The 24,204-nt window shown below is 47.8% G+C and overlaps 1 protein-coding gene across 10 annotated transcripts in view; it reads right to left on the reverse strand.

Annotated features, from left to right (window-relative positions):
• Positions 1-24,204, reverse strand: part of PATJ (PATJ crumbs cell polarity complex component) — a 1,359,209-nt gene that overhangs the window by 133,781 nt on the left and 1,201,224 nt on the right. For all 10 annotated transcript variants that reach the window (XM_085602445.1, XM_085602441.1, XM_085602446.1 and 7 more), the window contains one exon: positions 58-180. In XM_085602445.1, the coding sequence (XP_085458571.1) occupies positions 58-180 (123 nt within the window). The remainder of the gene's footprint in view (positions 1-57; positions 181-24,204) is intronic.

Below are 24,204 nucleotides of genomic sequence, written 5' to 3' on the forward strand. Positions count from 1 at the left end.
GAAACACAAGACGTGGGTTCCTGCTCAAGTTTCACAGCATCATTTTCTTTCACTTACTTTGAGTCTATGCGTGCGAGCTGCCACACCGCTTGCTTGAATCATGGCAATAAAGATAGGTATATCCCCCAGAGGGCTTCCTTTTCCACCAGCTATACTGATACCCAGAGCATCGTTGAGTCCCTGTCAATGAGAAGATTTGTTAGTGCCATTGCCACATACCACTTCACAAGAAATATTATATCTATCCAGGATTTAAATATTCAAATTAAGGTGTCAATTTGTTGTTTTCATACACACATAAGTTACTTATCTTCAGAAACACCTTATCAGTAGAGACTCTAACTAGCCACATATTCCTTACATTATAATATTTCCCAGTTGTCACACCAGAATCTGGAAAATCTTAAGCATTACCTCTGCGCACCGGTAGGTGGTGTCGATCGGCTCCACATCCACAGCATCGTCCATGTCGCAAGTGACAAGCGCAGGCCTATTTAGGCACCACCCAAGCACGGTGATATCGGTTTCTTTTTGCAACATTTGTGCGCCAGAAGCATGGAGTCACAGCAGAATGCTGATGGACCAGTGTGCTGACACCAAGGACCTACAAGTATTACCCTAGATGGAGAAATCTGTTCGCAGAAGCAGGGAGAATGGGAGGGCTGGTAAGGAATCTGCAGCTAGATAGAGTCTCTACCAGATAAGGCTTTACCAAAGGTAAGTCATTTGTTCCTCTAATAGAGACTTCTAACCACAGATTCATTATGTAAGAATAGGTACCCAAGCAATAACTCCCGGTAGCAAGGTCTGCAAACAGATTGAGAGCAGGAAGTCCTGGAGGACTGAACGAGCAAAGTGCCTGTCACGATGGACCTGACTGTCCATGCAGTAGTGCTTGGTAAACATGTGCACAGATAGCGATGTTGCAGCCGGACAGATATTCAGGACAGGGTTTCTGCGAGATAATGCAGTGGTCACAGCCTTGCCTCGGGTGAAATGAGCCCACAATCCCTCCGGGGGTTACTTCTTGGCCAACACATAGCAGCTTTTATTGCAGAGTATAATACATCTGGAGATGGTCAATTTCTGCACAGCTTTTCCTTTCTTTGCCCACACAAACCCAATGAAGAGTTGATCGTCCACCCTGTGCTCTTTGGGACATTCAATGTAGAACGATAACGCTATTTTGAGGTCCAGGTAGTGGAGTCTTCACTCCTCTTTGGAAGGGTGAGGCAGAGTAAAGAAGGTCGGCAGTGTGATGGTCTGGCCAATGTGCAAAATATGTCACAACTTTTGACAGTAAAGAGGCATGTGCTCTTACGACCAGTTTATCTGGAACAAAAGTAGAGTATGGAGGGTGCAAAGAGTGTTTGCAGTTCGGTAACCCTCCGGGTCAGTGTAATGGGCACTAGAAAGACTGTATTTATGGTCAAGAGATGCAGAGGACAGCTATTCATAGGCTCAAAGGGCGAGCACTTCAGAAAGGTCAGAACTAAGTTCAGGTCCCATTGGGGCACGATAAAGGTTTTTGGAGGAAACATACTGGAGGCCTCAAGAAAACGGTGAACAGGGAGCGCTGATCCGGCAACCACAAGAATGCTGAGATCGCAAAAAGATATCCTTTAACTGTGCTCAAAGCCTCACTGGGCTAACAAAATAACAATAACAAGTCAAAGATGCAGAGAGGGGAAATCAACATTTTTGGAAGCACACCAAGCCACAAATTTGTCCCAATGGCAGGAGTATACTGTTTTGGTGGAGGGATGCCTGACTGCCAGAATGAGATTGCATACTCCTGAAGGGAGGTCAAAAGCTGTCAGCTGTCAACTCTCAATTTCCATGCATGAAGACAGAGCAGTGTGCAGGTTTCGGTGCAAGATGACACCCTGTTGCTGTAACAGGAGATCCTCTCGAAAGGGGAGCCTAATCAGAGAACTGATGCTTGCGCAGGAGTTTGAGATACTGTACTCTCCATGCCCAATATGGAGGCACAAGAGTGATTTGGGCCCAGTCGTTCCTGATCATCTTGGGAACTTGGGGCAGGAGTAGTATCGTCAGAAAGGCTTCTGGAAGCTTGAGTGCCAATGGAGGCTAAAGGCATCCCTGAGAGGTAGCTGCCTTGGAAACTCCAGCATGCATAAGTGCTGACATTGCATGTTATCGGCGGGGCAGAACAGATCTAACCAAATTTCTACCCTGTCGCTGAAGAGACCTTGCACAACCTCCGGATGGAGATAGGATAGGATATTAGTTTTTAAAGCGCTCAATTGCCATAGCGTCTTGGCGCTGGTAAGTGTGGGGGTGTTTCAGTCTTAAGCAGGGGCTACATTGAAGCAAACAGCCAAGTCTTCAGGACCTTCCTGAAGGATTGATGATTTGGCAAAGATCTCAAGGAAAAGGGCAGCTTGTTCCAAAGCCTCGTGGCACAGTTTGAGAAGGTTCTTCCACCCCATCTAACTCTCCTAATCCTGTTCACCTGAAGAAGGCCCAAGGTACTAGATCTTAGGGCACGACCGGGAGTATAGGGGATCAGCATTTTTTGGATATCTTTAGCTCCTCCCCCAAAAATAGCTTTGTGGACCAGGCATAACGCCTTAAATTCCACACGTTGTTGTATAGGAAGCCAGTGTAGAGCTCTAATTCCCGCCGAGGTGGATTGGTCTCTAGGAATGTTCAGAAGCAGTCTCGCGGCGGCATTCTGTAATGACTGTAACCTACTCAGCTGGGCCTTGTTTATCCCCAATAGTAGAGCGTTACAGTAGTCAAGCTTGGACAGCAGAAGGGCCACCACCACTGCCTTTCGTAGTTCCTGCGCAATAAAAGGGAAGATCTTTCTCAGAGTCCTTATTAGGAAAAAGCATGACGAGGTAAGGCTATTCACCTGGGCCGAGAAATTTAGCTGATTGTCGAACAGAACACCAAGGTTTCTCACCTTGGACACGGGGCGGTGGCATTCGCCAGCCTTCAGGGGCCACCAGGAGTCGTTCCACAGGGATTGCCCCTGACCAAACTCAATGATCTCTGTTTTGTCTATGTGGCCGTCGTGATTATAAGCTGGGAATCATCCGCATAGGACACTTGGGCAAAACCATGCTTTCTGATGAGTCTGGCCAAAGGGGTGACATAGATGTTAAACAGCGTGGGTGACAACGCTGATCCCTGAGGGACCCCAGAGGAAAGATGGAAACTGTCGGACTGAAGGCCATCCCAATATAGGCTCTGCTCCCTGCCCTCCAGAAACGATGAGAGAAGGGACAGAGCTGGACCCTCAATACCGACCTCCTGTAGTCTCTGTATTAACACCGTGTGATTCACAGTGTCAAAAGCTGCTGACAGATCCAGCAGGACGAGAATAGCCCTACCCCCTCTGTCCACTATTCCTCGGATCTCCTTGGCTGCTACGAGCAGGGCTGAATCCGTGGAATGCTGTGAGCGAAAGCCATGCTGAGTGGAGTCTAGCAAATTGTAGGTATCGAGATAATCCGTCAGTGCCCTGTTTACTGATTTCTCCAGGAATTTAGCTGCTATGGGCAGGGCAGCAATCGGGCGATAGTTCTTGGGTTCGGAGGGGTCTAAGGTGGGTTTCTTTAATATTGGCCTGATCGTAGCTCTCTTCCAACTGGAGGGATAGCTACCTGACTCCAACACTTGGTTGATTAGAGGAGTTAATTCCTCTCTGATTCTATTTGCAGCCAGTTGCAAAATCATAGGGGGACAGGGGTCTTTAGGTGAGCCTGATTTTGTAGCGGCAATGAGCTTACATGTTTCTTCCTTAGTGAATGCTGGGAAGTTCATCAGACTGGGATGTATTATACCCTTCTCGACCAGAGGTTGCTCTAGCTTATCTGGGCTCGGGCGAATGTTCAGAAGATCACTGTAAATTAGCGGGACCTTGGTGCTGGAAAAATGTGGCTAATTTATTACACGTCTTGATCGGGCCGGAACATGTTATCCTGCTGCGGTTTGGAGAGCAGGGTAACTGTTTTGAAGAGCGCCTTAGTGGAGTTACCTGCTTCCTCAATCTTGGTGGTATAGAACAGTCTTTTGGCAGCAATTATTGCGTCTCTATACATTTGGAGGGCACAATTGTAACTTATTTTCTTGTCTGAACTATAGTCCAACCTCCAAAGGTGCTCAGCCACATAGCTTCCCGGTTGCTAGCTTGATCGGGGCCGTCGGTTCTACCTGGGCTTATCCGATAGGCACATTTAATACAAGTGATCTCCTCTGGGTGTCTGTCTGACGGAAACAAGCTGTGCATTCTACAAGAGGTCAAATCTAAATCCATCAGTTGCAGTCTGCTATAGGTAGTTACCTTCAAAGCACCAGGGGTCCTGGCGCTGGTCGCGCTCCGGGAGCAGACGGGCTTGCCTTTGGTGCACCTTCTGCGCGCCCGCTGCGCGGACACCCCAGCGCGCCTTATATGGGAGTCAAACAACAACTAGTGCGTCAACCCCGGTGCAGTGCGGACTGAGAGCAAGTTGCGTTTTACAAATGCAAAAATCCACATTCAAATTCAAATGTTAAAATTAGAGCTAAAACAATGCTACGTGCTAAAAATGACGATACGTGCAAATAAGCGCAAGAGATCTAGCAGCATGGGGGGGTGATTAAAAAAGGTTTGGAGCAGTCCCAACAAGTGCTGAAACACACACACACTAACACACACACACACACACACACACACACACTAACACACACACACACACACACTAGCACACACACACACACATGCCATTAATGATTCGCTAGGCACCGACAGCTGAGTTTATCCACTCTGGCGTTCAGAGAGCTCACCAGGTGTTGTACGACTAGCAAATGTCCTGGTGTTCCAGTTGTGTCCTGAGACACAGTACCTCTTGACACAGGGTCCAAGACCCCAGCCTGCTGTCCTTGTTGCAATAACACATGGCTTTGGTATTATCTGTGAACACCTGAACCAGCCTTCCCTTGATGGATGGAAGAAAGGCTTTCAGTCCGATGCGAATCGCTCTCAAACAGGTTTATGTGGAGCTGAAACTCCGCTGGAGACCAAAGTCCCTGATCTCCACCACTCCCAGATGGCCATCCTAACCCAAGAGTAACACATCTGTCACCACAGTCAACTCTGGGTGGGGAAGTGAGAGGGGTCTGCTGCTAACCCAATCGAAGTTAATCAGCCGTCACTACAGATCTTTTGCAGTACCCTCCAATATCTGGACCAGGTCGGAGATATTCCCCTGATGCTGCGTCCCCTGGGACTTCAGGTCCCACTACAGAGCTGCATATGCCAGCAGGCACGTGGTACCAGCAGGATACAGGAGGCCTTGAGGCCAAGCAGCGTTAAGAGTCAGTCTCACCGAAAGCCAGGATTGAGGCCGAAACATTGAAATCATAGCCTGAATTTGCTGGACTCGACACACCTGAGGATAGGCCAGAATGGCTCAGATGAAAGGGAGCATCTGAGAGGGAGTCAGGTGGGACTACGGCAAGATGATAATGAACCCAGGGAATGCAGGAGGCCTTCCGTAGTCTGGAGATGGCAAATGACTGCCTGGGGCGAGCCCACCTTCAACTGCCAGTCATTGAGGACTGAAAGACTGGAACCCATGTCCTCCACAGATGGGCTGTGACCTTGGCTTACCTTGGTGAAAACCAGAAGGGTACTGATAAGGCTAAAAGAGAGCACAGCAACCTAAAGCACAAGTTACTTACCTTCGGTAACGATATATCTGTAAAAACATTAGTTAGTTATAGATTCCTTACCTTGGAATTACCCCCAAGTGTCAGACTGGATCCGGAAATACCTCTGCGCGTCGTAAGGTGGTGTCAGTCAGCTCCGCGTTCGTCGTCGGCATCGTGGTCGCAGGGATGACGTCGTGGCAGCTACTTAGACGCTGCCCTCGCGCGTTGACGTCAGTTCTGTACACAACTTTCCGCGCCAGAAACGCAGAGCCATGCAAGACACTGAAAGGCTGTCCTTAACCCTAGAAATCCGTTCGCAGAACGGGGAGGATGGGTGGGACGGTAAGGAATCTATAACTAACTAATGTTTCCTACAGATATAACGTTACCGAAGGTAAGTAACTTGTGCATCTGAAAGAAACATGTTAGTTATAGATTCCTTACCTTAGAATAGATACCCCAGCAATACCAACCCCGGTGGTGGGCCTGCAAACCAAGATCACACCAGAAAGTCCTGGAGAGCAGAACGGCCAAAGAAGCCGTCTCTCCGGACTTGACTGTCCAGGAAGTAGTGTTTGGTGAACGTGTGCAGTGATGCCCACTTGGCCGCCTGACAGATGTCATTTAGAGGCACTCCTCTTCACAATGCAGCAGTGGCTGCCGTCGCCCTGGTGGAGTGAGCACGCAGCCCCACTGAAGGCTCCTTTTAAGCTAGAGAGTAACAAGCCTTAATACACAACACGACCCATCGAGAAATGGTGCGTTTGTGTATGACCCGACCCTTCTTTGCACCCACGTAGCCAACAAACAGTTGATCATCTACCCGGAACTGTTTTGTGTGATCCAGGTAGAAGGAGAGCGCACGTTTTGGGTCCAGAGGGTGGAGTCTCTCTTCTTCCTTCGAAGGAGGCGGAAAGAAGGTGGGCAAAGTAATGGTCTGCCCGATGTGGAAGGCAGTGACCACCTTAGGAAGAAATGATGGACGGGTCCTGAGAACCACCTCGTCCGGATGGACAGACAAGAAAGGAGGTTTTGAGGAAAGAGCCTGGAGCTCACTCACCCTTCTAGCAGAAGTGATGGCTACCAGGTAAGCAGTCTTAAGAGTTAGAAGACTTAAAGGACAATTATGAAGCGTCTCAAAGGGAGTGCACATCAAATAAGTCAGCTCGAGATTCAAGACCCACTGAGGCATAACACATGGAATTGGAGGAAAAAGATGTGTTAAGCCATTCAAGAAACGGTTAACTACCAGGGACTTGAAAAGAGAAGGCTGATCTGGCAGCCAAAGGAAAGCAGAGATGGCAGAAAGGTAGCCTTTTATAGTCCCCAGAGCAGAGCCCTGCTGGGCTAAAGAGAGAAGGAACAAGAGTACTTCAGAAAGAGGGGCAGAAAGGAGATCCCCAGCCTTTGCTGTGCACTATGCCACAAACTTGTTCCACCTGCAGGCGTATACCGTCTTTGTGGAGGGACGCCTGGCTGCCAAGATGACATCACAAACTTCAGGAGGCAGGTTGAAAGACGTCAACTGCCGCCGCTCAATCTCCACGCAAGGAGGTGGAGACTGGACAGGATCGGGTGGAGGACCGTCCCCTGCTGCTGCGACAGAAGATCCTCCCGAAGAGGCAGTCGGATCGGAGGATCGATGGCCATGTTGAGCAGCTCGGGATACCAAACTCTTCATGCCCACCAGAATGACCTGGGCCCGGTCGTGCTTGATCTTCTTCAGCACTCTGGGCAGAAGTGGTATAGGCGAAAAGGCGTACAACAGACCACAGCTCCACTCGCGACAAAAAGCGTCGCCGAGCAAGTGCCGCCTTGGAAATTCCAACGTGCAGAATTGCTGAATTTGCACGTTCTCTTCGGTGGCGAATAGATCTAACCAAGGCTCTCCACACTGTTGAAAGAGACCTTGCACCACCTCCGAGTGACGACGCCATTCGTGATCCATCATGCACCTGCGGCTGAGTTTGTCTGCCCTGGCGTTCAGAGAACCTGCCAGGTGTTGAACCACCAAGGAAATGCCTTGATGCCTTGACGTTCCAGCCATGTCCAGAGGCGGAGGGCCTCCTGAAATAGGGTCCCCGACCCCACCCTGTTTGTTGGAATACCACATGGTGGTGGTGTTGTCCGTGAACACTTGCACTACTCTTCCCCGGACAGAGGGAAGGAATGCCTTCAGTGCAAGGTGAATAGCCCGGAGCTCCAGAAGGTTGATGTGGAGCCCGGACTCCACTGGAGACCAGAGGCCTCTGATCTCCACCTCTTCCATTTGGCTGCCCCATCCCAGAAGGGAGGCATCCGTCACCACTGTGAATTCTGGTTGGGGAAGGGAGAGGGACCTGCCACTGACCCAATCCTGGTTCGTGAGCCACCACTGCAGTTGTTGAGCAGTGCCCTTCGAGATCTGGACGTAATCGGACAGATTCCCCTGATGCTGCGCCCACTCGAACTTCAGGTCCCACTGCAGAGCCTGCATATGCCACCTGGAATGATTGATCAGTAGGATGCAGGAGGCCATGAGGCCCAGCAGCCTCAGAGTCATTCCAACCGAAACCCGGGACTAGGGCTGAAAGATTCGAATCATAGCCCAAATGTCCCGGACTCGCTGTTCGGGAGAATAGATCCAAAACTGTGTCGTGTCCAGAACCGCTCCGATGAAGAAGACTTTCTGAGAGGGAATCAGGTGCGACTTCGGCTCATTGATGGAGAGCCCCAGCAAATGCAGGGGGTCGGCCATAGTCTGGAGGTGCGAGACAACTGCCTGGGGGGATCCCACCTTCAACAACCAGCCGTTGAGATAGGCGAAGACTGAAAACCCTGATCTGCGCAGATGAGCTGCGAACACCGCCATCACCTTCGTGAACACCCGAGGGGCGCTGGTAAGGCCAAAGGGGAGCACGGTAAACCGGAAATGCTCGTGGCCTACCATGAACTGCAGGTAACGCCGGTGGGCTGGCAGGACAGGGACGTGGAAATAAGCGTCCTGCAAGTCCAACGCTACCATCCAGTCTTGCGGGTCGAGGGCAGACAAGACCTGAGCAAGCATCAACATTTTGAACTTCTCCTTCCGGAGGAATCGATTGACGTCCCCGAGGTCCAAGACAGGACGCAGGCCCTTGTCCTTCTTGGGAACCAGAAAGTAGTGGGAGTAGCAAACACGACCTACTTCTGGGACAGGAACGCGCTCGATGGCTCCCTTTGCCAAGAAAGCCGTAACTTCCTGCCAGATGATCCTCCGACATGCGGTGGTAACGAGGCGGCAGGGCTGGAGGGGTAATCTCGAAGAGGAGGGAGTAGCTCCTTCAGACTATCTGCAAAACCCACCTGTCCAAAGTGATGATGCGCCAGTGGGGGAGGTGATGGCAAATCCTGCCGCCCACTGGCGTTTGATGGGCCTGAAAGGTCAGACTAGGAGGGTTTGGAGGCTGCTGCAGAGGGGGGGTTGGTGGACTGGCCGGCCGGCTGGCCCCCTTAACATTGACGCTGGTTCCCACATCCGCGGCCGCGCGAAGTGTGGAAATATGGATTTTTATGATCAGTTATGTCCCCTATCTTGGACCCCAACGGTTTCATGTATAAATCACAAGTACATGTATGTTCCCTCCAGTTCCAGTTATGAAGACGCAAACACTTGTGCGTCCACCGTCAACATGTCCTCTTTCAGATCCGCCATGAATGGGCCGGATATTCTATTTCTAAGTATGAAAGGCCACCGGCTTTATATGGTTCATTTATCCCATTTTACAGTCCAGGCGAGTAGGCCCTGATTCTGCCATTAAGCCTTTTCCTGCCTTCTGCCTCTGAAAGCTCCAGTCTGAGCTCGCATCTGTATCCATGAACTTTGTCCTACTCCCTGCGCGGCTAACGGTGCCTGACTCGACCTGTCTGCTTGCCAAGAACTGTATTTCACCTTGTGATTATCTGCTCCGCTCCCTACCCAATGCATTCCTGTCTAGTAGTTTAAGTAAACATTCTTCCAGCTATCGAGCAAAGGGCCCGGCTTCTCTGTCTTTATGCAAGTAATTCATAGCCCTGTTACTATGGAAGATTTCTGCCCTCGCATCTAGTGTAGACACTTAGACGCTTGTACACGCACTCACAGTCAGTATAGAATAGATTTTGTTCGAGAGACCTTTCTTTTTGGATAACACAGTTCTTTAAACATAGGATATTAGATATGATTTGGGATTAGGTTGACATAACCCCAGACTTTTGTCTCCACATGTAGAGCTAAATGTCAAGTCCCTTTCTCCCTCTAGTTGCACGTCTATCACACGTCATGCGACTGCGCACGCATCTCTGCCAAATATTTCTGCTGACATTGCAGGATCCTCCAGGTATCCACCCACACATGACAAATTACCCATTATCATCAAGTGGACGCCCACATGGACGCCCACCTTCACGCCTACTTACACGCCCACATGCTCTTATCTCATTCTCTCTTGCTCTTTTGCTTACGTACAATTGAGAAATGTATATATACTGTACTCTGTGAATAATGTTTTGAGAATATTGAGAATACTTTTGAGTCCCTTTCCAGATCCTTTTTTGGTGATGGTAATATTCTCCCTTTGACTCGAGTTATTGGAATAAAGCCCTTTATGAACCTGATACCACAGACTCAGCCTCTTGCTTTATGCATGATCCTATTGATATTCTGAAAAATTCTGAGAGCGTAATATTTTATTTACCACATAATGGCGCCCGAACAGTTTAATCTCTTTCCCCACACGCCGGAGATGAAGGTCCAGTTTTGCCCCCTTCCATAGCCGTGACGGACTTCAAGCGCGCACGTCGCGGGTCTTCCCGCCAACTCCCTCAGGCCAACGAAGGGGACAGACTGCGACCAGGCATCCATACGAGGCGGTGAAGAACGCAGATTGTCCTACCCAGAGCCCACCTGCGAGAGAGCTGTGTCCGAGGTATACAGAGGCCCACCAGATTCCGAAGTTCCGAAGTTCCGAAGTTCCGCGTCGAGTCCAGTCCGGTCCAGTCCAGTCCAGTTCAGTTCCGAGGCCTTCCGTTCCGAGCTACCCGGTGAGTACCATTGCCGGGGAGGCGTTCTGACGTGCACATAGGTTGTGCCGGTCAAGACGGGTTTGGGTACACAAATCCGGTCTGCACTGTTTCAGCAGTGTATCTGTACTGTTTAGCAGTATATCTAGTATGTCTAGTATATAATTCAGAATCACCTAGTTAGTGTCGAGTATTATGCTAAGTGATTAGTTCCCTAATGGCCATTGTTGTTCGTTAAATGTTAAATGTTTTAAATACGTTCTACATATTGTGGTGTGAATGACTGTTCATTATTGTGTTTATTGTATTAAGTGTGTTCAAGTAATAAGGTCTAAAAATGCCGCTCTTTTCAAAATTAAGACAGATCAAAACTAGAAAAGGGGTACTCGAAGAAGCTGTTCCCATTCCACCTAGGGACACTCTAGGGTACTTTATGTATCATAAGCATGGCCTAGATGCCGTATTATTTCTTGATTTATGGGTGGACTACACCAAGGATTTACCAGAAAGTCAGAGGTGGCCCGCAGTTGGGACATGGGATGCAGATTGCATCATGAGAGTAGAAGAAGAATTATGGAAAAAGATAGCCAGACAGTAACAGAAAGATGCCATTGAATTATGGCGTAAAGAATAGCATAGACGCACAGAGTAAGCGCTCAGAAAAGAAGAGAAAAGTAGGGAGGATTCAGACAAAGCCCGAGAAAACGTGTTAGTTGAGGAAGGTATCCGAGTAAAAGCAGAACAAGTAGATAGACAACGAAACACTCTTATGAAAGAGAAAATGTAGACCAGCTTGGAAGGATGCCATTGAGTTTTGGCGCAAGGAGTCACATAGGAGGTCAGAGTAAGTGTTTCACGAAGCAGAGAGAAGTAGACTGGAGTCTGGAAAAGCCAAGGAAAAGATGTTACAGGAGGAAGTGGAGCAGGTAAAATGAGCGCAGGCTGACAGAGAAAGAAATACTGACGTTGCTGGTATTTATCCCGTCCTTTCAGAGGACCTAGCAAGAGTGGCCCCAGTAGAAAGACCAGTTAGAGTGCCACCGCAAGTACCACGATACATATAATAATGATATAGTAGCCCAAAGGTTCTTGAGCCACCCACCAAATGAACAGCGCATAGCTGGTGTTTACATGGTCCAACATTTGACTACGTTGTCAATAGGAAATTGAGAGGGGTGTAGCTAGAGAAGGAGCAACACCTGTGATTTGATGACACCCCTAATGTACAAAGTGCTAACGAAAAAGTAATTTTTGAAAAGTTTAGCTTGAAAAAAGAATTGTGGGTATTTCGAATTTGCAAATTGTTCAAGAATACAGGTTTGTGTTCTTGGTGGTCCAGTGAGCCAATGTGCTGGGTCAAGTCGGTGAGATTATGACCCCCTGAGTGCAAATTGTATGTAAAAATAATTTTTCAATTGAGCGAATTATTGCAGTTTTTATGGAATTGAGTAGTCTTTTTGTCTTTGACAGCTTCAGAGTGAGGAGAAGGTGGGGGCTGTGTAGAGCAGTATGTGATACATAAATCAGAGATAGATTCTGACCTTGTAGCCAGTGTAGGTGGGGGCCGGTGAGAGGAGCAGAACAGAGGCACTGCTTAGAAAGCTTCTCTGACATCGCATCTGTGTAATGCCTGCAGCCGGAACAACAAAAAAAAGTTGGCTGGCAGCCCAGGCTCAGGCCGCGCTGAGGGGCTATTTTTAGCTTCTCTGATAAGACAGGGCAGCTGAGAAATGTAAGTCGAGAAAGATTCCCTTGGTCTATTCTGTGCTAAACCAGTGCCCCGGGGAAATGTCTATGGAGAAGATTTGTTTTATTTTTTAGCAAATGTTATATTGCTTCTGGCCAGAAAGTAAAATGTTGCTCTTGCTTGGAATTTTAAGGGCTATGTGCCTATATAAAAACGATTTTCAAATTCAGACATTTTTGAATTGTGGCCACAAGCTGCCACCAGTTGCATTGGATAAATGATCCAGTGGTTGAAAGTCTGTGAGGAGAGATGAGAGGTGCGTCTTCGTCTGGGACATTAGGGTACATTGTGTTGACGAAGATGCATAGCTCATTTTTATAAAAGAAAACAAACAGGTTCGTGTGTTCTTCGTTTTTGATTATTATTGCTGATTCTGTTTTTATAAAAGAAAACAAACATGTTCTTGTGTTCTTCGTTTTTGATTATTATTGCTGATTCTGTGTGTCAGACTTGACACGGTGATTTCAGATGGGGGTGTATAGGGCAGGTAAATCAGTTATTGATTATAAGCCTGACAAATTAAGCAGGCCAGAATGTTCGCCTCTGAGCTGTAGGTACTGTAATTGCGCATCGCTGCTCATTTATATATGTTAGTGTAATTGTCTATGCTTTCTGTGCTTGGTATACTGATGGCTTGGCATATGTATTTTATATATGTTTTGTTTTTGTGTTGTATTGACCAGTCTGTTTAGCGTTTAATACAAAGTTCTCCTGTGCAAGTACAGAGATGGTCGTGACGACGGCAATCTTTGCACAGCGCTTGGCTGGAACTTGTTCACAATTACTAAAATTCACAGACATGATATTACCATTATCATGCTGTCAAAATAGCAGACAACACATTATCAGTGTATGTCTAATTGGTGTTGGAGATGAATGAAACAAAAGAAAAAGGCTATGCAAGACTAAAATATTTTTCACATAACTGCCTTTCTCTTATAGACAGGCAGCCTCGGTCATATGTTTCCAGATTGGACATTAAGGAACAATTATGATCTGTGCACTCGCATCTTAACTCTTGAAAGGCCTGTTTTAAATAAGGACTGCCACCACAGAGTGACAAATGAGGCTCGGTATTTAGGGTAATGAGAAAATATCTGACAGGATTTCCTTTTTAAAGTTTGCTTTAGTAAGCTCATTCTTGTAAGTGGTGGCCCCAAAAGTTGACTTGTTTTTAAATTAGGCTATTTATTGTATAGGTGGAAATTATTGCAAAATGACTGATTTCTTTAGCAGATAAATTATTAATTATCAACATTAACAACTGTTCTTAAACTTGGTTTTCCGAATATTTAGGTAATTTAGCATTCCTATTAGGGCCTACTAGCATTAATATTGACTTCAGGTTGGTGTAGGTTCATGTAATAGGGACATTTGCATATGAGATGTCATTTGGCCAGCTTATGAGCTAACACAATGAGGTTTGTACATTAATTTGAAGGATTTCTCGCCGTTTCAAATACGCTGTGTATCTCCTATAATTTTGCTTACGCCCAGTAGCTACACACAGGGATTAATAGTGTTGACAAGACACAGGGTTTGATAGTGTTTGACAGCAGTGAAATCTGTTTCAGATTTCCTCCTGTCAAAAAGGGGGGGAAGGAGGAGAATATTGGCTTTCTGCTGGCCCCTGAGGAGGTTCGCTTCCCGCTAGCCCCTTAAGAAATTAAGCCCCTTAGAAATTAGCCCCCTTAGAAATTAAGTCGAGGAAATAGGTATGGTGCTTTCCCCTTTTTCTCATGTTTTATTGTGATCTTTCAGGGGAATTAGTTGTGGGCACCGGAACGTATTCAATTGATTTCTGGTTTTTCCCAGCCCAAGACACAAAAAGACTAAAGTCCTCAAGAACACACTGTGGCATTTGAAGAATTAAAGAGAGCTTTATGTCAAGCACCAGTTTTAGCAAACCCTGATTACAACAAATCGTTTATGCTTTTTGTGACAGAGCGGGATGGAACAGCACTATCTGTCCTAACACAAGATCATGCAGGAAAACACGAGCCCTGTGCTTATTTTTCTAGTACATTAGACCCAGTAGCACAGGCTTTGCCTGCGTGCCTAAAATCAGTTGCAGCAACGGCCTTAGCCATAAGACAAAGTGACTTGATAGTGCTGGGCCACCCTCTGACAGTACAAGTACCACACGCAGTAGAGGTTCTCTTGAACCGGACACAAACACAACACCTGACTGTAGCTAGACTGACAGGCTATGAGCCAACGTTATTTCAACCACACATAGAGATCAGACGATGCAACATACTGAATCCTGCTACCCTTTTGCCCTCCAGTACAGAAAGCGTTTCACCACACGACTGTGTTGAAGTAATACATACCGTGACTAAACCAAGACAAGACTTGACAGACGTTGCACTCCCAGACCCCGACCTAACACTATAAGTTGACGGCTCATGCATGAGGACAGGGGCGGGAGAATTAGTGGCAGCATATGCAGTGACTACTGATACTGTAATAATAGAGACTAAAAGCATAGACATATTGTCAGCACAAGCAGCAGAGCTCATCGCCCTGACACAAGCGTGCATAAGAGCTAAGCACCTGATAGTAAACATTTACACCGATTCTCTGGCGAGAAAGAGGTTTCTTGACCTCTCATGGGGCCAAGATACAGCATGGCCCCCATATTCAAGCCCTACTGGAAGCAATACATTTACCAACAGCCATAGCTATCCTAAAATGTAAAGCACATACTAGAGCCACAGATACCATTTCCCAAGGCAATGATCTGGCAGACCGAACAGCTAAACAGACAGCTCAGACCCCACTAGACATGACAAAGTTACAGGTTCAATAAGTGTCCAAAGCCATGACAGTTAGGGATCCTTCCAAGGATGTACAAGACATACAGACACATGCTACTGTAGACGAATTAAAGAAATGATCGGAACAAGGAGGGGTACTGACTGATCAGGGTTGGATGAATAAGGGCAAATCCACATGGTTTCTTCCTGATTCGATGGTACAAGTGATTATAAATACCGCACATAGTCCTGCACACTTAGGAGAGAAAGCAATGATAGATAGCTTACAGAATATATGGTTCAACAAGCACCTGCGTGCAGCAGCGAAACAAAAGGTCAGAACATGTATGATCTGTTGCCAATTCAATCCAGGTAAAGGCATTCCGATGGAACAAGGTGGATTCCATCCACCTGACCACCCTTTTGAAGTGCTCCAAATGGATTATATCCAAATAAACAGATGTAGAGGTTACAAATATGTCCTGGTACTAATGAAGCAGGTGTCCCTTCTGTTAGGGTATACCTGGAAATTCCATTGTGTGCGACATCCTGAAGCAGCAGGCCTTGTAGAAAGACATAATCAGACATTAAAAATTTGCGCAGACAAAGGTGTAGATTGGATGGTAGCCCTGCCGGTTGCCCTCTTTTACATGCGAATGGTAGCTCATTCTAGAACAGGCTTATCTCCCTATGAAGTGGTCTTTGGTAGACCACCAAATATGTGGGCACTCCAATGCCTAAAAGATTACTGATGCTGACAGATTACCTGGCTTCCTTGATGTCTGCACTACTCTCTTGTTGTTCGCAGGTTGCTGCCGCCTTCCCTGACAACACCCAGGTCAAAGAATACTCCATCGCTCCTGGATGGAAGGCGCCAAAGTCAGTGCTCTGGACCACGGGGACGGCCGTTAAAGTCAAAGTGCACCTTCACCACTCTTTTACAAAGGAAAAAGACTTTGAACTTGGATTTTGGATTTTGAACACCATTTTCTAGAGGAGACTCCCCAGAAGTTTCCACAAAGCTAAACTTTGATCTAAGAAGTCAGAACCCGTTTGATCAATTAAGTCCACTAGGTGGTGAAGCGGTTGAACATGTATTCTGGCTTGCATAAGATCTTGGACAATAATATTGATAAAAAAAGAGCAAGATGTGCATCACGATAATATGTATCAGCTTAATACTACATGCTATTTTTCCTCCTATTGCCTCACTCTTATACTCCTCCACTAATGATACCATAAAGCACACATTTAGTGATCTGCCATCCTATGAGCTATCATATCGACTTGCCTTACGCAACAATACCTTTATTCAGATGCTGCACCATTCACATCAGACTAGCAATGCTACAGACTGCTGGGTCTGTGGCCGACTCCCCCCCTATCAGAACTATAAGGGAGTTTTGCCCATCTTTCTCTATCCGTTCACACACAATGGCTCCTGTGGAGCATGGTTTAGTTTGATTAATTCCCTAGATTCGAATTCCGCAGTTTATCAAGACAACTGGGTATGGGGAAACCTGAACTTAGTTTTGCTTAAAGTCTGATACCCTAACAAGGAGGGACTTCCCAAAAGAACAGGAACTGATCTAGAAAATGAAGTATATGGATTAGGTAATTTTACACTTAACCTCATGATCCTGAACGTTGAATCTGAAGCTACACCAATCTTGCCCGCCATGTCCGTATTCCCAGTAAAAGGGGAATTATGTATAAGAAAGAATGGCTCCATACACATGGGCCATAGTAAATGCACCACTGTAATAAAATTCAGTGATCAAGGCAAGTCTACATTTAGAGCTTCTCGTCATTCCTACTTTATATGTGGCCAGACCGCATATATACGCCTACCTCTAGATTGGGATGGTACCTGTTACATAGCATTCCTCCTACCACCTGTTTTCCTAGCTCCTCCTGATTATCATAGAAATACTCATTTAGTACACAATAGAGAACGGAGAGATCTCCCAATAGTCGATTACACTGAGACAGCATGGGAAAAATACACAGATTTCAATAAAGGTCTCTTTCCCTATATAGGTACAGTTACCAATAGTAAGCTGATACGTAGATTAACCAGAACCCTTGAAGCAGTAGTGAACGAAACTATTTCCGCCTTAGGCAATTTAACAGAAGAGCAGTCTGCTATGCGGATTGTTGTGCTTCAAAATCGTCTTGTCCTTGACGTTATCCTGGCCGATAGGGGCGGAGCTTGTAGGGTCATCGGATCAATCTGTTGCATTTTCATACCAGAAAATTCGCCGTCTGTATATAAAGCCATAACTCGCCTTCATAAGATTGTAAGCCAGATACACCAGAATCCAGGCACCTGGACTTGGTCCGGTTGGTTTTGGAGTGTATTATCTACCTTTGGATGGAGGGTCCTATCCTTCCTAGGTATTGGCTTTCTCATATTATTCAGTTGCTGCTTATGCCTACAATGTGGACCAGCGATTTGTGGTCTGTGTGCCACATCGTGTATTCCACCACCAAGATTTCGTTTATCCCAGAAGAAAAAAGAAGAACAAATGATGCTATATGAACAGATCAACGGATTGATGAAGATTGATATCTCTTAACGGGCAAGTAGGGGACAAGGAGGGAATGTGGAAATATGGATTTTTATGATCAGTTATGTCCCCTATCTTGGACCCCAACGGTTTCATGTATAAATCACAAGTACATGTATGTTCCCTCCAGTTCCAGTTATGAAGACGCAAACACTTGTGCGTCCACCGTCAACATGTCCTCTTTCAGATCCGCCATGAATGGGCCGGATATTCTATTTCTAAGTATGAAAGGCCACCGGCTTTATATGGTTCATTTATCCCATTTTACAGTCCAGGCGAGTAGGCCCTGATTCTGCCATTAAGCCTTTTCCTGCCTTCTGCCTCTGAAAGCTCCAGTCTGAGCTCGCATCTGTATCCATGAACTTTGTCCTACTCCCTGCGCGGCTAACGGTGCCTGACTCGACCTGTCTGCTTGCCAAGAACTGTATTTCACCTTGTGATTATCTGCTCCGCTCCCTACCCAATGCATTCCTGTCTAGTAGTTTAAGTAAACATTCTTCCAGCTATCGAGCAAAGGGCCCGGCTTCTCTGTCTTTATGCAAGTAATTCATAGCCCTGTTACTATGGAAGATTTCTGCCCTCGCATCTAGTGTAGACACTTAGACGCTTGTACACGCACTCACAGTCAGTATAGAATAGATTTTGTTCGAGAGACCTTTCTTTTTGGATAACACAGTTCTTTAAACATAGGATATTAGATATGATTTGGGATTAGGTTGACATAACCCCAGACTTTTGTCTCCACATGTAGAGCTAAATGTCAAGTCCCTTTCTCCCTCTAGTTGCACGTCTATCACACGTCATGCGACTGCGCACGCATCTCTGCCAAATATTTCTGCTGACATTGCAGGATCCTCCAGGTATCCACCCACACATGACAAATTACCCATTATCATCAAGTGGACGCCCACATGGACGCCCACCTTCACGCCTACTTACACGCCCACATGCTCTTATCTCATTCTCTCTTGCTCTTTTGCTTACGTACAATTGAGAAATGTATATATACTGTACTCTGTGAATAATGTTTTGAGAATATTGAGAATACTTTTGAGTCCCTTTCCAGATCCTTTTTTGGTGATGGTAATATTCTCCCTTTGACTCGAGTTATTGGAATAAAGCCCTTTATGAACCTGATACCACAGACTCAGCCTCTTGCTTTATGCATGATCCTATTGATATTCTGAAAAATTCTGAGAGCGTAATATTTTATTTACCACAGAAGGTTGGGTACCTTGCTGCGGCCTGTGGCCCTGGGTGGGACGTAGCGGGGCACCCCTTCCGTAGCCACAAAATGGGCGAAAAGCAGACTGCGCCGGACGGGAGGAGAGGCCCAAGGACTTGACCGTAGCCCTTGAGTCCTTGAAGCGCTCTAGGGCGTTGTCTGCTTTGTCGCCAAAAAGGTGACGGCCATCAAAGGGCATGTCCATCAAAGTGTTCTGGACATCCCCTAAAAAGCCAGTGGACCTCATCTAAGCATAGCGTCTGAGTGCTACCGACGTTGAAATGGTCCTGTCCAAAGAGTTGGCGGTGTTCAGTCCACAACAGATTGTAAACTTAGCTGCATCTCTCCCTGCGGCGACAGCCTAGGAGAGCACTTCCCGGGTCTCCTCCGGACACTGAGGCAGCACTTGCGCCACCGTATCCCACACAGAGTGCGAATAACAGCTCAAGAGACATGCGGTGTTTATGGACCACAGTACTAAGCTGGCAGAAGAAAACATTTTCTTGCCAAGATGGTCCAGCTTCTAGGATTCCCTTTCCGGCGGAGCGGTAGGGAAGGCACTTTTGGAGGTTGAGGCTTGGACCACCAAGCTCTCCGAGGTGCGGTGTTGGGAGAGTAAAGTGGGGTCGCCCGGAGCTGGGCGGTGGTGTCTGGCGATCATCTTGTCCATGGGAGCTAACATATTGGGCCTGGACCACGTGCCCAAAAGGACGTCAGAGAGGGCCTCATTGAATGGAAGCAGGGGCTCCGAAGAGCTCGCCGCCGGTTGAAGCACCTCAGTCAGGAGGTTAGTCCTGACAGCCACCGTAGGAAGCTTGAGGTTGAGAGCCTCGGCCGCCCTACGCAACATCACAGCATATGATGCTCCCATCTCCGTAGCCACGGTAGGAGGATACAACATGCCAAGGTCAGGTGAAGTGTCAAGTTCACTGGCATCCCCCAGTTCCTCTCTCTAGTCCTGATCTTGCTCAAGCTGGTCTGCTAAAGGGTCCCCTGACCCCTCCCAGTCCTCCTCATCCTCCTCAGGGTGCCACTGTGGTTGGAAAGAGGCCCCAGATGTGAACAGGGGCACAAAACCCCACATGGCGCCAGATCCAGCGTTGATCGACACTGGTCCGGCTCCGTGTCCACGTCGAGAAGGAGGCTGGGGTCGACGCCGGCAGGGGGGCCTACCGGCGTCGGGCACCGTAGTGGTGCCGTCGGATGCAGCGCCGTTGGAGGTGTAATGAGGTCAACAGGCGCCGATGCGGATCCAGGCCTGGATCCAAGGGGGGCCTGCGGCACCAGGGCCGGAGCTGCCGGCAGTGAAGACCTAGGCCCCCCAACCGAGTCCACGGGGCCTGAAGGCACGCCGGCGGGGTCGGTCGGCCCAAAGATGGCGTGCATCGCCTCGTAGAATGTACGAAGCTGGGCGGGGATCACTCCAGGTCCCGGAAAGGGAGGCAAGCTTGGAGTCGACCCTTCAGGCTCCGCAGCGGAGCCGCGGGAGTGCCACCACCCACGCGCCTCGTCGGATCGGCCGATCGACGAGGAGAAGTCAAAGGGCGACGATGCTTCTTCAACTTCTTATGCTTCGACTTACCCGACCCCGAGTGCGAAGACTTGGATGACCTCAAGCCGGAATGACGATGGCTCCGCGACTGGTCCCTCGACCTCCCTCTGGACCGGGACCTCGAATGGCGCAGTGCCGACTGCCGGTGTTCGGGCAGCTTTTGGGACTGCTCCCGCAAAGCCTTTGGCGTCAACAACTGGCAGTCGGAGCACGACTTGGGGTCATGGTCGCGCTCCGGGCATGGTCCCTAACTACCTGTAAAGGGGATCCCTCAGGAATGTTTTTACCCATCACCTGGCTAGGGCTACTAGCCAGGAAATCCTCATTCTTTTGATGGGGGGGTTCTTGTGGACAGGGGCCCTCTTGGGGTCCACTGACCTCCCTGACCTCTGCAGCCCTGGGCTGACTGAGGCAGGGTAGAGAGAGGCAGGCTACCTGCACCAGACTGGGTCCCACCTTGGAAGGGGCCACTGACATCAGAGGCTCTGCCAGGCCAGGCCTGGCTACCTCTGGGGCAGTTCCTTCACAAGGGGTGAGGTCAGATCCCTGAGGAGGCTGACCTTTTCCTAATGTCTGGGGAGAGGGAGACTTTTCTTCCTCCCCACTACTCTCTGTTTGTGTGGAGTGATCCATAGTTTCAGGCTTCACTACACCTATGTCAGTCTGAGTCTGGGCTGAGACCATTACAGCCTTGCCAACCTTTTCAGGGAGGCACTCAGTTTGGGTTTGAGCTGTGACTGTCACAGCTCTGCCAATCTCTACAGGGAAGTCTGTCTTTGCCTGGGCTGTGGCTACCACTGCCCTTCCAACCTTTTCAGGGAGGAAATCTACTTGGACAGGGGTTGTGACTTGCACAACCCCACTACCCTTTTGTGAAAGGCCTACCATTTTGGAATGGGTGTCTTGTTCAACTCCAGCCCAAGCTGAGAGTTCTAAGTCATTCCCCAGTAAGCAGTCCACAGGCAAGGTTGGAGACACTGCCACCCTTTTAGGGCCAGTGACACCTCCCCAGCTGAGACATACCTCTGCCATGGGATGACTGTTCTGTTTGCCATCAATGTTAGTTACCTGGTATGAGAAACCAGGCAAAAGCTGCTCAGAGGGAACTAGCCTATGGGCCACCATAGTGATGCTAGCTCCAGTGTCTCTGTAGGCCTCAGCTTTTCTACCATTGATGTAGGGCTCCTGTCTGTACCTACCCAAAGTGTTGGGACAGGCAGTGAAGTTGGCAAACCCCATGCTACCATCACAGACAAGAGTAGCTGCTGTAGGGGAATTGGCTAAGCCAGGGTCCCCCTGTGGTCCCCAAGAAAACCCAACCAAATTTTTGGGGGCACTCCCACCACCTGGGGGATTACTGCTGACAGTAATAGGTGGTGTGACAGGAGTAGTTGGAGGAACAGTTTTGTTTTTAGCCTCTGGGCAACTGCTGTCAGTTTTCCAATGCCCAGGAGTTTTACACGCATGGCAGTAAGGCTTTTTAACTGTGGTAGAGGAGTGAGCTTGGGACCCACCACCCTGTGTGGAGTTTTGGGGCCCTGAGGAAGATTTCTCTTTTGCTTTATCCCCACCCTTCTCTTGAGGCTTGGTGGTATCTTTCTTTTGGTCACCACCCTGATTTTTAGGCCTAATCCTGGTCCTGACCCATTTATCTGCCCTCTTTCCCAATTCTTGGGGAGAGGTCAAATCTGAGTCTACCAGGTGTTGATGGAGAAGCTGGTTCTGACAATTACTAAGGATCTGCTCCCTCATAATCAAGTTGTACAATCCTGTATAGTCCTGCACCTTGCTGCCAGTTAACCAACCTTCCAAAGCCTTAGTGGCACAATCCACAAAATCAGACCAGTCCTGTGTCTGTGTCTTCTGGGTGTCTCTGAACAACAACCTATATTGCTCAGTGGTTAAGCCAAACCCATCTATTAGAGCACTCTTCAGGACTTTGTAATTGTTAGCATCCTCATCACTGACTGTGAGGAGCTTGTCTCTACCTTTGTCAGAAAAGGAGAGCCACAAGATAGCTGCCCACTGACTCTGGGGTACCTGCTGTACTTTGCAGGCCCTCTCCAAAGCAGTCATCCACTTGTGGATGTCATCCCCATTCTGATATGGGGGGACTATCTTGCTTAGGTTTCTATGGTCATAAGACCTATCCCTATCTCTAGGAATGTTGCTGCCACCAGTGGGTTCTGACCCACACAATTTTTGCTCTCTAGCCAGAGCAAGCTTCTCCTTGGCAAGGGCAAGTTCTTCCCTCTGAATCCTCAGATTAGCTTCCCTCATTCTGGCTTCATGCTCCTTTCTCTCAGGGGAAGTCATTCCCCTGTGAGGAAGCATTAGAGATGCTAGAGACATGGGAGTGGATGGATTCCCTTGAAGGGGATCTGTCTCTCCTGCTTCTCTGGTTAAGCCTACTTGGGGGTCTGTATGGGGGGACCCCATGCAAACTCCCATGTAAGCTTAGGTTAGCCTGGCTAAGTCTTCCTACTTGGCCCTGGCTGTCTACCTCTTCATCTGAAGCCCCATCTGACTCCTCTGTGGTAGGCAGACCCTTATCTACAGCTATGGCACCATACTTGGCAGCTCTTTCAGCATCATAGGCCTCCAGAAGCTCCACTAGCTGTCTAAGGGTAGGGTTGGAACCCTGTTTTAATCTCCTGGAGGTACACAGTTGTCTCATCTCCTGGAAAGTGAATGCATCATATCTAGAGGGAACCTGTCTAGGATTCTCCTCTCCCGAGGGAGCATCAGTGTGATCTCCATTCAGGAACATGATTCTAGTGAGGGTGTGGTGTGTGCACCTACCTACACTAGTTGTATCTACTAAACCTCTCTAGTAGTTGTAGTCAGGGTGTGTTACTCCCTTCAACCTACAACCACTAAGTCCAGTAGGACTTAAGTATTATAATCTATGTCATATGTACCTAGACAATATCTGTGTGATCTTTCAATTTAGTATCTCAAGATTACAATGGTATTACAACAGCAAGCTCAGATCCCAACCGCTGCTCACCAATGTGAGAAGTTGGCCTGATGTATGATGTCACTAGTTCTAGTGTACACCTTATATCAGCCCAAATACCCTTATGGTGATTGGTTGTAAAGTCAACCTTATAGACCAGCTATCCTAGTGGTAGCATGGACAAGAGCAGTCTTAGGCTAAACTCTGAATGGCATGTGAAGCCAGCTGTGATACCATATATAATCCCTTGAATACCAAATGAAAGGACACCACAACAGATATATATATATAAAATAAAGTGTATTTATTCTAGTCAAACCCTCAGCACTCTTTATGAGATTAGAGGTAAGTACAACACAGTCTTATTTATGCATACATTAAGTCACACAGGTAAGTAATACAGTTAGGCCCTAGGGGCCACGCAAACCATATACTAAGTAAGTGGTATAAGGACCACTGTCACGGAAATAGGATAGGCCTAGGCCTAGGGAATCGCTGGGGCTACACTATACTACCAAAGGTTAGGAAGTGGGAGGCCCACGGGATTCAGGTGCAGAGTGGAAACACTCACGCGTAATGCGTAAAAGTCACTAGCAATAGTACAGTTTGGAAATAGCTAGATTTAGGACACTTCCGGAGTAGCTAGGAAGTCGAGACTGGAAAACTAGACACTAGGATAGTCACTATCCTGATGAGCACCAGAGTACCC

This window comes from Triturus cristatus, chromosome 4_2 (genome assembly GCF_964204655.1).
Source record: "Triturus cristatus chromosome 4_2, aTriCri1.1, whole genome shotgun sequence".
NCBI classification, from domain to species: Eukaryota; Metazoa; Chordata; class Amphibia; order Caudata; family Salamandridae; genus Triturus; species Triturus cristatus.